At 45.7% G+C, this 12,711-nt stretch overlaps 1 protein-coding gene across 1 annotated transcript; it reads right to left on the reverse strand.

The window, feature by feature from the left end:
* Nucleotides 1-1,585: 1,585 nt before the first annotated feature.
* Nucleotides 1,586-6,777, reverse strand: fgf16 (fibroblast growth factor 16; the record flags this gene model as incomplete). The annotated part of the gene is made up of 3 exons (XM_080526663.1): nt 1,586-1,831; nt 4,518-4,621; nt 6,507-6,777. The coding sequence occupies 3 exons, from the start codon at nt 6,775-6,777 to the stop codon at nt 1,586-1,588; spliced, it is 621 nt and encodes a 206-aa protein (XP_080382789.1).
* Nucleotides 6,778-12,711: the final 5,934 nt, after the last annotated feature.

A 12,711-nucleotide genomic window follows, 5' to 3' on the forward strand; every position in this document is an offset into this window, starting at 1 on the left:
AATATCTGATTTTATTCGTCGGTACAGAAGATCCTTATCCAAGCAAAAATGGTCTCTCACAATGAACACTAAATAGCAGGACAATTTTATTGTCAGACTCATTTCGGTTCTTTTTTTGTGTGTGTTTTCTGTATAATTTCAGTAGAATCTACAGTTCAGATAACTTCAAGTTCATTACAAAATAAAGTCTTTGCAATAAATAAATATAATATAGATTTATATTTATACTTTATATGTAGAAAATAAATATATTGTACATCTCATAAATAGGATCATCCATATGTACACCTCAACTGCTTGCATTTTTAATAATGTTCCTGACAGTCTGAACATTACAAGTCGCTCTCCATTCTAAATCCAACACATGCTGAACCTTCCTACAAACACCACAGATTTACTTTAGTCAGAGAAGTGCTTTCGCCCCCAAGCTTACTTACAGGATCTTGTAGTCGTGTATCTCGATGCCACAACGTTTACCTTTTATTTTCAGTGTGACGATCAGACTCTCTGGAGATCAGAGAGGAGGCCATCCTAACTCTCTTGGGGGGCGAGGGGGGGGAGTAAGTGCTCTTTGATCTACCAATGTCTTACACTGGAGATGTATCTTGAGTTCTCTTGCACCTACTATTAAGGAGGGAACCTGATGAATTCAGGTTCCCCTCATACACAACGCAAGCATGTTCCTTTCGTGATCACTTATTGGTTATCATATGCAGTCATTGAATTTAAATCACATAAGAACCCTTCTTTCCTTGACTGTCAAATACGTTACACTTAAATCACATAGCTAGCATCAATGTTCTGCTACATACTTTGATGCTTCGGTACCCTCATGACGATTCTCTCTCCCTCACATATAGTGTGTACTCTCTAAATCAGTGTGACCAATACCTTTAGGGTAAGGTAACTCTTACTAAGCAGAATGCATGACAAATGCACAAGAGTGTAAGAGTTCTGTAGTCAATGCCGAAGGACACTCTTACTTGTGTGGAACTCTTACAGTCTCTTAGTTCCCATTGGTCATTCCCTCCCTGGAGTTCTATTGGTCAACCATCATTAGACCTCTGTCATCATTAGACCGCAGGTCCTTTAGTGCTACCCAAACTGCTGAGGACAAAACCGAAACCTTTCATTGTTGCAGTGAATGCTGGTTTTAAGTACTGGTCCAGATATAAAAATAGTTATTCGGAAACAGTCTTTCTTGGTAGTTGTGCAGGTGTGTGGCTGAGATGGTTCAGTCACGCGGGCCTGACGCCAGAACCTCTCACTTGGACCTCCTCTCTCTGTATCCGCAGTGGCTTCAGACACATAATGTCTCCCCCCCGGTCCGTGGTCACAAACCCCTTACAGAGAGGAAGTGGCTACATCCAAGAACACACGCAATGTTTATCTTGGTGTGGACAAGAGGAGGGGGCTCACCGTTCAGACGGAGGGACTAATATAAACACCTCAGGCGGGGGGGTGGAAGAGTGGGAGGAGAGGGGGTGGTGGAGGTCTGTCCCGAGTTCCAAACCTCTCTGCTCCCCCTCCTCCTCTTCTCCTCCTCCCCCTCCGACTCGCCAGTCTCTCCCGGTATGGACGCTGGTCACCTGTACTGGAACAGGTCTCTGTAGGCCGGGGGGATCTTCTCGATCTCCACGGGCCTGGGTAAGAAGTGGGTGAGCTTCTGGTGTTTCTTAGTCCTGTTGCCCTCCCTGGGCGAGCCATCCTTGTTGAGGGCCACGTAGTAGAAGCGGCCCGTGTCCGTGTGCTTGTACAGCGTGGATGCGTAGGTGTTGTACCAGTTCTCCTCGAACTGCTCCCTGAACACACATTCTGCTGTCAGCTTCTTCTGTCAGGAGAGAGAGAGAGAAGGAGAGAGAGAGAGAGAGAGAGAAGGAGAGAGAGAGAGAGAAGGGAGGGAGGGATACAGGTGAATGAGTTTTCTGGTCGTGCTGCTCTGTAGTAGTGTTTGAGTGTACTACCATAACAGACAGAAATGCCCTCCTGTAAAGGGAGGAAGGGAGGCAGGTTAGGGTAAAGGGTTCTGTGCAGCTATTAGTTTCAGGAGGCAACTTCTCTAGGGGTCTGAGTGAAGGGCAGTCCAAATCAGTCGCGGAATATGTCAAGGTTCACAATAACCCTAACATACGAAAAAATACAACAAAAACAGCTGAAATAGGCCGATATTTCTTCTTCTCATGCAGATACTAAACATCCAGTCGACACAAGGAGATGTTGCCTCATTGCCGTACAGGTCTGTAGGCCATGAAGAAGAGCTCTTGCCCCCCAAGAGGGGGTGAGAGGGGGGCGAGGAGGGCTGCTGGGGTACCCTGGTGCACCACCAGCTGAACTGAACGAGTGGAAAGTACATGAGGCCGCGAGGCAGGTGCTCGTTATGACAAAAGAGGAGAAGTCGTTATCGCAGAGCTTTTCAGTTGACACCCAAAAATCACTCTGCGGACCCGTTCACCTTTCCGTGTGCACAGAGAATTCTCTCCCCCCGCCGTGACGCAACAGGAACAGTGTACACAAACACAAGCATGCTCACATGCACGCACACACACACACACACACACACACACACACAGGCTGATGTGCACAGAACTGCCGCTGGGTTAGGCCAGTGCAGCGTGAGCGATGGCTGAGGGTTCAGCAGGTGAGAGTCTGCTGGCTGAGCGAGCGTGTGAGAACAATAGAGGACGTCATGGTTACAACTGCTCTCTTGCCAAGAGCAGTCAGTCTGTCATTCTACAGCTCTGCTACAACGCCTGTCGTTGGGGCTGTTGTCTTAAGAAGGCCCAGCCTCAGGGGTGTCATTAAGCGCTGAATATGCCGTCCTTTTGGACTGGTTTCGGGCTTTTGGCGAAAGATTTCACAGTGTTACAGCCTGTCATGAGTTACTCCCTGTCAAAACAGAGCGTATAAACAAGTGTTTGTGTATATTGTTAAGTCTCTACGGCGTTCTAACGCTGTGATATTTCGGATTTTTTATTCCAGTAACAGTTTTGTCAATTAGCTGACAGCCAGGTTCTGTTTTGGCTGTGGCCGTGCGGTGGGCTGTTGTCTGTAAACACAGACCCCAGGCCGCATGACTTGGCCAGCTTCAACCTGACTCCATCCATGAATACACAGAAAAACCTCAGAGGATCAAAACCTGGTCTCAGTCTGCAGAACGGAAGCACGTGTCTCTCTGTCTCCCTCTCCCTCTCTCTCTCTCTCTCTCTCTCTCTCTCTCTCTCTCTCTCTCTCTCTCTCTCTCTCTCTCTCTCTCTCTCTCTCTCTCTCTCCTCTCTCTCTCTCTCTCTGGCTTGAACCCCCTGTAGCCCCAGGCCTCTCAGACTCAGTCAGACACGTCTGCAGCTCCCCCCCCTGTGTCTGTCTGTCTGTCAGGTGACAGTCAGGTGTGTGATTACCAGATGACCTCTCTAAGTCGAGGCTGCAGGACGTCTCGGTCTGACAGGACATGGTAACGCTATCCACCGCCCATTTATTCTCCACATAATAGCCCTTCTTCATAATAAGCTGTTCTGATAGTTAGGAGTCAGAGACAGTCAGGGAGGCCCTCAGGTAATGCCTTGGGACACTTGATAGCAGGGATCTCCCCCCCCTCCACACACACATTCACAGACTCTCTCTCTCTCTCTCTCTCTCTCTCTCTCTCACACACACACACACACACACACAGGCACGCACACACACACAGACATACACACACACACACACACACACACACATTCATAGACTCTCTCCCTCACACACACATACACACACTCACACACACACATGCACGCACACACACACACACGCACACACACACACACACACACACACACACACACACACACACACACACACACACACACACTAAGAGGGGAATCTGTAACTACACAAACTGTGTACCAAAATCTGAAAACCTCTGCTTCACCTCTCGTGTAACCCAACTAAGCACACTCTAAATGGTTCTAGGTGTCCTTGGGAAAATATGTAAATATTTGAACCACTTCCAAACGACATGAAGAGGTTAGTTCCCATCCTAATGTCGAAAAAAGAGATGGAAGAATCTTTCTCAGGGACCCATCTCATGGCAGAGAGGTACACAGAGTACTACTGCTGTCCCTGTCCCTGTCTGAGTATTTCCACCACAGAGATCCTTTCTCCTTCTTGATTTAAACCGTCCACACTGAGACACTGAGAGGCAGTGAAGAGAGGAGAGGTCACCCAGAGGGTGTGAGGTTCAGCAGTGGAAACATGCTTTGTTTTGTCTCACTGTGTTTTTCCCGTCTATCACGAATGTGGAAGGAATTCCCTTCCAACTTTCCTTGAGCCGCATCTCTAACAACTCTGTACTGTATTGGTGTTGGGAAGCTGACAGTTACCCCCCACCAAGAGAAACATGCTTTACACATTCTGTCTATTTTGCAATACCATCATTTTCTACCACATTTTGAATGAGGGTGAACATGTCAACTATTTGATATGAATGATAGGGGGGTCGTGGGGGAGCTTAGAATGGGGGTGATGGGTGTTTGACTTACCGACCCATAGAGCTCTCCTTTCTCGTTCATGCCGAGGTAGAGTCCAGCGTCCACCCCTCGGATGCTGACCAGCCCCACCGCCAGACTGATAAACTCCAGGATGCCTGAGGTCAACAACAACAACAACAACACTGTTCAGACACCGCAGACGGCAGACTGGCCTGACAGACTACTGTCCAGGGACCATCTGCTCACAGCAGCCTGGAGGGTCCTCAGAAACAAACACTTGTTGCATTTGATATTTGATATTGAATATATGTCGCATTTTACTATTAGTTTTACTGTAGTAAATATATATTATAATATTACTGGATTGTTGTGTCCCTGAAGTGTGATGTTGTTTGTTGGACCATGACCCTGTGTCTGCAATATCTTTGGTATCAAAAAGCTGATAAATGCTGATATATTTGACACTCTGTGACACTACAGAGTTTTGGGCCGGGTCAGATCGATCCGAGGCGCTGACTAATGCATTGAGGAGATAAATACAGGACCATGGACAGATCTTCCCTAACATTATATGCGTTTACATCACATGCAGTGTATGTAACTATTTACAGTATTTGGATATATTCCACCATATTCAATGTTCTACATTTATTATTATTGACCTCTTATTATTATTGTAATGAACCTAGTACTTTACTGTGCTTTATTGCCTATTGTGTTTTTATTTTATTTCTCCTATTTCTGAGATTTCACAGCACTGTTAAGCATTTCTTTGTACCATTTACCTGTGAATATGATTTTTTTATTTGAAGACTATTAAGATCTATTCTCCGAACCTCAATGCATCAGCCTGAAACTCCTCAGACAGTGTAATAGTGACACTGTCCCAAACCGACACAACCTCCTTCTTCCCCTCCTTGTCCACTATGTATGTATGCCATTAACAACTGGTCCACAGTCAGATGTTACTCTTCACCTGTAGTTTGGAGTGGGTCAGGGGAGCGGACCTCTAGGTGCATTAAGTTACTACTCCTACTCTTATGTTTTCAGATGAGATGTGTTCATTCATGTTAAGATGTGCTGGACAATGAAAGTGATTTCTCTCACACACTGATGGGAATGTTGAAGAACAGAGAAAATGCAGCTGAATTCTAAATCTGACATTGGCCAAACCACCTGGTTTCCATACTTGAGCCCTTCTGATGCCAGGGAATGACACAGAAGATCCATTTAATTCTAACGGGGTGAAGAGCGTGTTTCACATCCCTTTAATCAAAGACATCACCTCCCTGCAGCAGCACTGACAAACGCCTTCGCATTCTAAACTAAAGTGAAGCCAGAAACAAACACACGGACCACCCAACCCAGTACACTCGCTTGTTTTGGCTGAAGAATGAGCCTTAAAACCTTCCTTGAATTCCACAGTGGTCATGCTTTAATTTAGAGCTATTCTTCCACGCAGCACCTGCGGAATGATTACATGGACATGAGGCGCAAAAGATTCACATTTCTGCGCCCTGACCTAATTTGTTTACCATTCTGATCCAAACCGCACCTCGAATGATTTATATTAATAGTATAATCAGGAGTGCATGTGCCTGTGTGGGCTGGGATCCTTTGAGCGAAACAGAAACGGACCCCGAACTCGGTTCTTGTTCTCGGTTGAGGAGAGGCACCTGCGCCCCTCGCTGCGCCCTGCGGAGGGGGTTGCCAGTGAAAGGCATGTGGCGGCTCTCCTGCTGACGGAGTGACTGACGTGAAGTCTGTCTGCTGCACACATCTGAAGCACTTACTGAAGAAATATGACTAATCATGATCCGGGAAACGGTCGTCGTATAATTGGTGTGAAATAGGCCTACAATAAATAGTAACCATGCTCCTCATTAAATCACTAGTCGTCTCGACACTTCACACATTTCAAAAGCTGTGATAGTCCTCACATTGTGGTTTCTCATAACCCATGCACTCAACTCTTTTCAGCACACTAATTGCGCATCAAAGGACGTAATGCCACCGATAACGGGTGATATTAGCGCTCACCAAATCTACTGTGGTCCAGTCTTGTCCCGTGCACGGTCCCATTGGGAAATATCTCCAATTGGAAGCCAGTCCGACAGTACAGCTGTCGCCGCCGCAGAATCCCTTTGAGGTGGCCGAAATCTGTCAGCGAACCCCGCTGTAATCTCCCCTCAATCTGTCCTAGTCGCTCATTCAATCCCACGGGTGACTCCGCCAAGGGCATATTTCCGAGTGCAGGAAAACTTTGTAAATCCAAATCGAGTGTCCCGAGAAAGCCTCCGACCTCTGCCATCGCGCACAGTTGTCAGAATCTGTTCATGCAATTAAAATATATCTTGATTTAGATGGTAAAAAGTTTGCGGTGCAACATAGAAGATCCAATCCCATGCGCACAAAGCGTTCCAGACGCGCAGTGCCTCGCCTCCCCAGTACACTGATTCCCTTAGTTCATTAATCGGCCTTTACTATTCATCACTAGATATGTCTGTTTATCAGATGGAAAGAGCCGTTTATATACATACTCCCCACGCATTCTCATATTGGATATTCAAATGCAAGCCACGCCTGGCTGGCATCCCTTCTTTACGCACATCAGTTTGCTAACTGAAGAAATATGTAAGTTTCACTCCAACTTTTATTATAGATGATGCCGCGGTCTTGGTCCGTGTCGCCGTTCTTCCCACCGCTGTAACTATCTTCTGAACAAACAGACCCAACCCGTGGAGAAATCAACTCATCTCTCCTCCTGTGCGCTGCAGTGTGGCCGCTCCTGACTGCGGTTTGTGGATTTCTGATAAAACCATAACCGATGGCAGGACACTCAGTTAATCGTTTGTGGTGCATTAAATGTCACAGAGGACAGAGCAAAAGTCATCATCATTCAAACAGGAGTGATCGGTGACACGAGGCTGATTAACACGTTTCACTGAGAAGACACAATCCGCCAAAAAAAACTGCAATTACTCATCATTGTCTAGTCACACCACACCTATCTACATCTATCTACGGTACAATGCGTTTCCTTAGCGACAGCTGGCCGTCATCTCCGGAATTTCAAAAGAAATGCTCAGTTGAATCCGAAAGCGGTGCAGTCGCTGAAGAACTGTGTTATATGAGCCACTAGAGAAGTAGAGTTCGAAGTTTTCATGAAAGCATTTCTCTCCACCTCCTTGTTGGAAGCAGGTGCTTCCTCGTCCTCTCCCTCGGCGTTTGTGCTATAGCTCCAAAACCAGCTGCTAGATACTGTAGGCTTACAAGAAATTGGGAGGAAAAAGTCAAAAAACTTTGATGACGTTACTCTACAATAGCTGACCGGTGGAGAGATTGTGTGGACCAAGGAGAAGTATAGACTACCAGATAATCTAAGATACTTGGAGAGGACCACCAGGAATGAAACTGAAATGGTACAACTACAGCACAGTTTGAAAAAACGATGTCCACACACACACACACACACACACACACACACACACACACACACACGCACACACACACACACACACACACACACACACACACACACACACACACACACACACACACACACACACACACACACACACACACACACACACACACACACACTGTTCCCTCAAACAGCTGAGAATATAATATTCTCCAATTACCAACAATGTTCCCAACTTGGTATGACTGAGTCACAATTCAAAAGGTGACCCAGACACTATTAACACAAGTTAAGTTACTGCCTTTGGTGAGCCTCACAAAAGGGCAAAAACGTATTAGTCTTTCAAACACCCATTTCCTCTCTGAGACAGACAATTGCTAGTTTCCTCAGACCACTTATTACACCTCATCCCCACCCCCTTTTCATCATCCGTCCTACCGCGACAGTGATGTGTCAAACATTTGATATCTCAGGTGCATTCTGCGAGCTGTGCTATCATGCTTAAGTGGAGGACTTGAAAGAGGATACAGTCAGAGCAATACCCTGAATAATGAATAATAGGTTTGATTTATGATTGAATGGGGATTTTATTCCTTTCATGTGTACAATGGTGTGACAGGTCCCAACCTGCCTTCACCGGTAAATCGCAGTTGATGTCTCGAACCTTTTTTTTCGTGCCCTTTTATTTCTGTGTAAGGAATGAAATGAAAACAAACTCCAGGAGTGTTTTAATTAGTTCACTGTTCCTGAGATATCAGTGACAGAGGGATAGACTGCTGGGGAGGCCATGATTACATCAATAACATGATTTAACAATTAGATGTGTTATTGTAGAGCTCCTTGACACAGCTTTCGGAAAACCCCTATCACGGTTGAGTTATCACTTCTTCTACTCATCACAAAGATCTCTCTCTCTCCAGAACACTGTGTTTCATGGCATTAGAAATACTGTTGCTTCAATGAACATTGGTGATTATTACAGCCCAAAAGAATGTGCCTGTTGTACCTTGTATTTTTTCTCCTGAAGTCGACGCACTGGGGGGTTTCTGTGAGTTACGATTTCAAGTAAAGGTGTAAAAACCTATAATACTTTTCTGACATTATCATTACATAGGCCTAGTTGTTAGATTGTAATTACATTTTCTTTAAAACAAATCCCTGTCTTGCCATTGCAAGGATTCCCCCCCCCTTCTCTGCATTACAGGAGGTCTCCCATTGACATTCATGTTTAAGATCCTGTTTACTTACTTCTCCATGTATCAAGTGGCTGCATTGCACTTGAATGAATGTGAGAGGTTAGCGGGCAAGTTTGTGGGTTACCCACACGCATGCTGGCATCATACAGTAGGGCAGTTGTTTTTCACTGTTACTAATGATAGCACTATCAATCATGTAGTTGGGTCAGCCTTTTATTGAAGTCATGGAAGGGACAGTGGCATTCAGCTGGTGTGGGATATGAAAGGTGGTGGAGGTGATGGATGTGGAGGCCCCTGGTATGCCCCTGTGTGATGGATTGGTATAGGGGTGGATGTGAAGTCATGGATGGTCAGGCTTTGTGTGTGTAGACACCAGGGCCCACGCTGAACAGAGGATGAAAGGATGATTCGTCTCAGCAAATGATGGAAGGACATGGATAAAAGAGAGGGAGAGAGAGGGAGAGAGAAGTAGAGAGATAGATAGAGAGAGAGAGAGAGAGAGAGAGAGAGAGAGAGAGAGAGAGAGAGAGAGAGAGAGAGAGAGAGAGAGAGAGCAGTCCCGCTCTCTCTCTCCCTCCCCCAAGAGGTGTTTGAGGATCCTTTGGTTACGCGTTAAGTGTCAGCCTGAAAATTTAGAGGTGGTAAAATTTTGATTCCAATTTTTTGTTGCTATTACAACTACATCTGTTGCTGGTCAGCTATATTTTATAGTTGACATGGCAGATTTATGGCAGCAGAGAAAAAAAAGATCCTGAGGAAAATGTTCCCATATGCTCAGGACCTGTGGAGGATATAGAAATGAAGATAATGACCTCAAGTGCATGGCTCCAGCTTTGAAGTCACCCTCCTCTGCGAGTCATAGAGTGCAAGAGTAGAAACTGAAAATGAGGTTATACTTGCAACGTGAATTGGGGCTAATAAGTGTCTCACCTGTTTATTTGGATTAGACTAACTTCATATGTTTCCTCTTCGGAGGGTTGCACAAAGGTTTCCTTGGAAAAACAAGCCTGCCATGTTTTGAAGACAGGAATGTGCGTGAGAATCACTCAGAATGTTTGACAATCTAGACTGGGAACTGGCTAATGTGGGGGCGATGATGCCAGTCTCTGGCCTTTTCTCAATAGTTAGAATAGTTTCCTCACGTCATCTTCCTTGTCCTCCACTTGCTTTCAGCTCAAAACACATTGGATGAGAAGATCTCAGTTCTTCACTTTAGATCTTCTCTTCCGAAGCTTTTTGGAGAAGAAGCGAGTAGTAGAGGATGGAGGAGAGGAACGTGAGGAATCAAGTTTCTAACAATTGAGAAACGTCTTTATCCTTGTGAGAGTGATCAGGGCAAGAAGAGGCCAGGAGAAGTCCCCCACCTTCTTCAGATAGAAGTTGCACTTCACCACAGGTCTAGCGTCAGATTTACCTTAAGGGCCATGAGAACATCATTGTATCTGACTCGGTATCAGTTAATCAGTATCAGTTAGAGGCGATATCTTCCCACTCCCAGTCCTGCTAGTGTTTGCCACCAAAGAGGTCAGCTCACCGGTGGCGCCAGCAGAGCAGAGCAGAACGACTGAGCTGTGAGCTGTGAGCTGTGAGCTGTGAGCTGTGAGCTGTGAGCTGTGAGCTGTGAGCTGTGAGCTGTGAGCTGTGAGCTGTGAGCTGTGAGTGCATCTGAAGAAAAGGCTCCAATCCCAGAGAAGGAATGATATCATCTGTTCTTATTTTTACCTTTTGTTGAGCGGCACGCGGAAAATGATCTTCTCTGTGAGTTATTTGCAGAGCTGGATTCCGTGTTATTTTATTCCGTAGCAGAGACATAACAGAGAGGGTCTCCTCTTTCACGCAGGTGGTCCCCCAGCCTTCTCAAGGGCGCTCGGCGCGTAGGGTCGGGGGGTGGGGGGTGGGGGGGCGTCGAAGACACGGACAGATGCATGCGGATTTAGGTAATGGTGTGACATTTCAGCGCCCGCTTTCCCTGGCCATCACGTGTAAAGATAGTGTTAATTAATTTGTTTGCTTTCCTTTTTAGCACTAACGAATGGAGCCCCTTCAGCTTTTGAGAAGCCACTAGTGTGTAAGGAACATAGTCTAAAACCAACATTTGTGATACAAATGACTAGCATATGTTCTTGGAAGAGGAGAAAATGAAACCTGTCTTGCCACATGAACAGTGCTATCGTGTTGGTGATTAACTCTTGATTAGGAAACCCTCTTATGATGTGGCTTTATCTCAGCCACCCAAACAGTGTTTGGTTTGAAATTCATTATTCCACCTCTTATTAACTTGTGGTTTTGGAGTTTCCTGAAAAGTCTGATCACATTTTAAAGTGCAATGTCAAAGGCCCCAAACATTTAACAAGAGTTCTGTCACAATTGATATGTTTCATTCCACCAGTTGCATTCACCGGTTGGTTGATGGATTGGGACCTCTTGTAAACCTTCTTCAAACCGTGTACAACATTGCTGGAAATGCATGGTCTGCTGAATGTGTTGATCACTCTTCACTAAACTGCTGATGACGGGGTGGGTGATCTGATCTCGAGTCGGAGGTAACTACGAATCACGAGAATGTTCTTTTCTCACAGTGGAGAGATACTGTTGACTGATGTTTCACCTGCCTGTGCAGATGATTGAGGTGTGGAATAATAACAGCTCTGGTCGGGTTTTCTCAGCACCAGGAGGGTCACTCTGACGTTAGTAGTTACAGACGAGAGTATGTATGTGTGATCATGATCCTGTCTGATGAGAGAACAGTCCCCTCAGAACGAGACTGTTATTCTTACTACAACACAGAGCAGGAATCTACCCTCAAACAGATGTTAGCAGCCCTTTGTAGAGTCCCTTGGCAAGGAGCCCAACCCTACCTATCTTCACAACTATTTACATGGCAATCCAGCTGCTCGTTCTCTCCCTCCCTACCCCCATCTTTCTCTTGCTTACCCCCTCCCTTTCTGTCTGTCTGTCTGTCTGCCTGTCTCCCCCCCTCTCTCTCTCTCTCTCTCTCTCTCTCTCTCTCTCTCTCTCTCTCTCTCTCTCTCTCTCTCCCTCCTCTCTCTATTACTTTCTCTCTCCTCATTTCTCTCTCTCTTTGTCTCTCTGTCTTCTCTCTGTCTCTCACTCTCTCTGTCTCTCTCTCTCTCTCTCTCTCTCTCTCTCTCTCTCTCTCTCTCTCTCTGTCTCCATCTCTCTGTCTGTCTCCCCCCCCTTCTCTTAATCCCGCTCTCTCTGGTCCACACTGGGTTGAGGCCTACCCTAATTGCATTCAGTTCTCTCTGTATGAAACAAAATAGCTGGTCTCAAGTAAACTTAATCAATCAAGATTACAAGGTTGTTTAGCTCAACAGACAATGACATACAGATGCAGGTACAATAACATAGAAAGAGGAAAAAGGGTATTGTCCAGGCTGACTCAAACTCTTACACCTCACTTTAGTGTTTACTCGTTCCTCGTCACAGAAAGGCCAAAAAAATCCCTGAAAGTCCTACCTGTTATAATGACTTATGGTCATCTTGATTTGGAATATACGTACGTGGGAGGGAAGAATTCCAAACTATAACGTTTCTGGGACCAAGTGTTTATATTTAGTTTCTCACAAATGTAGATGTTGAGTCGTTGCTATTTCAGTCTGCT

Source organism: Nansenia antarctica (genome assembly GCF_963989245.1).
Source record: "Nansenia antarctica genome assembly, chromosome: 3".
Classification (NCBI taxonomy): Eukaryota; Metazoa; Chordata; class Actinopteri; order Argentiniformes; family Microstomatidae; genus Nansenia; species Nansenia antarctica.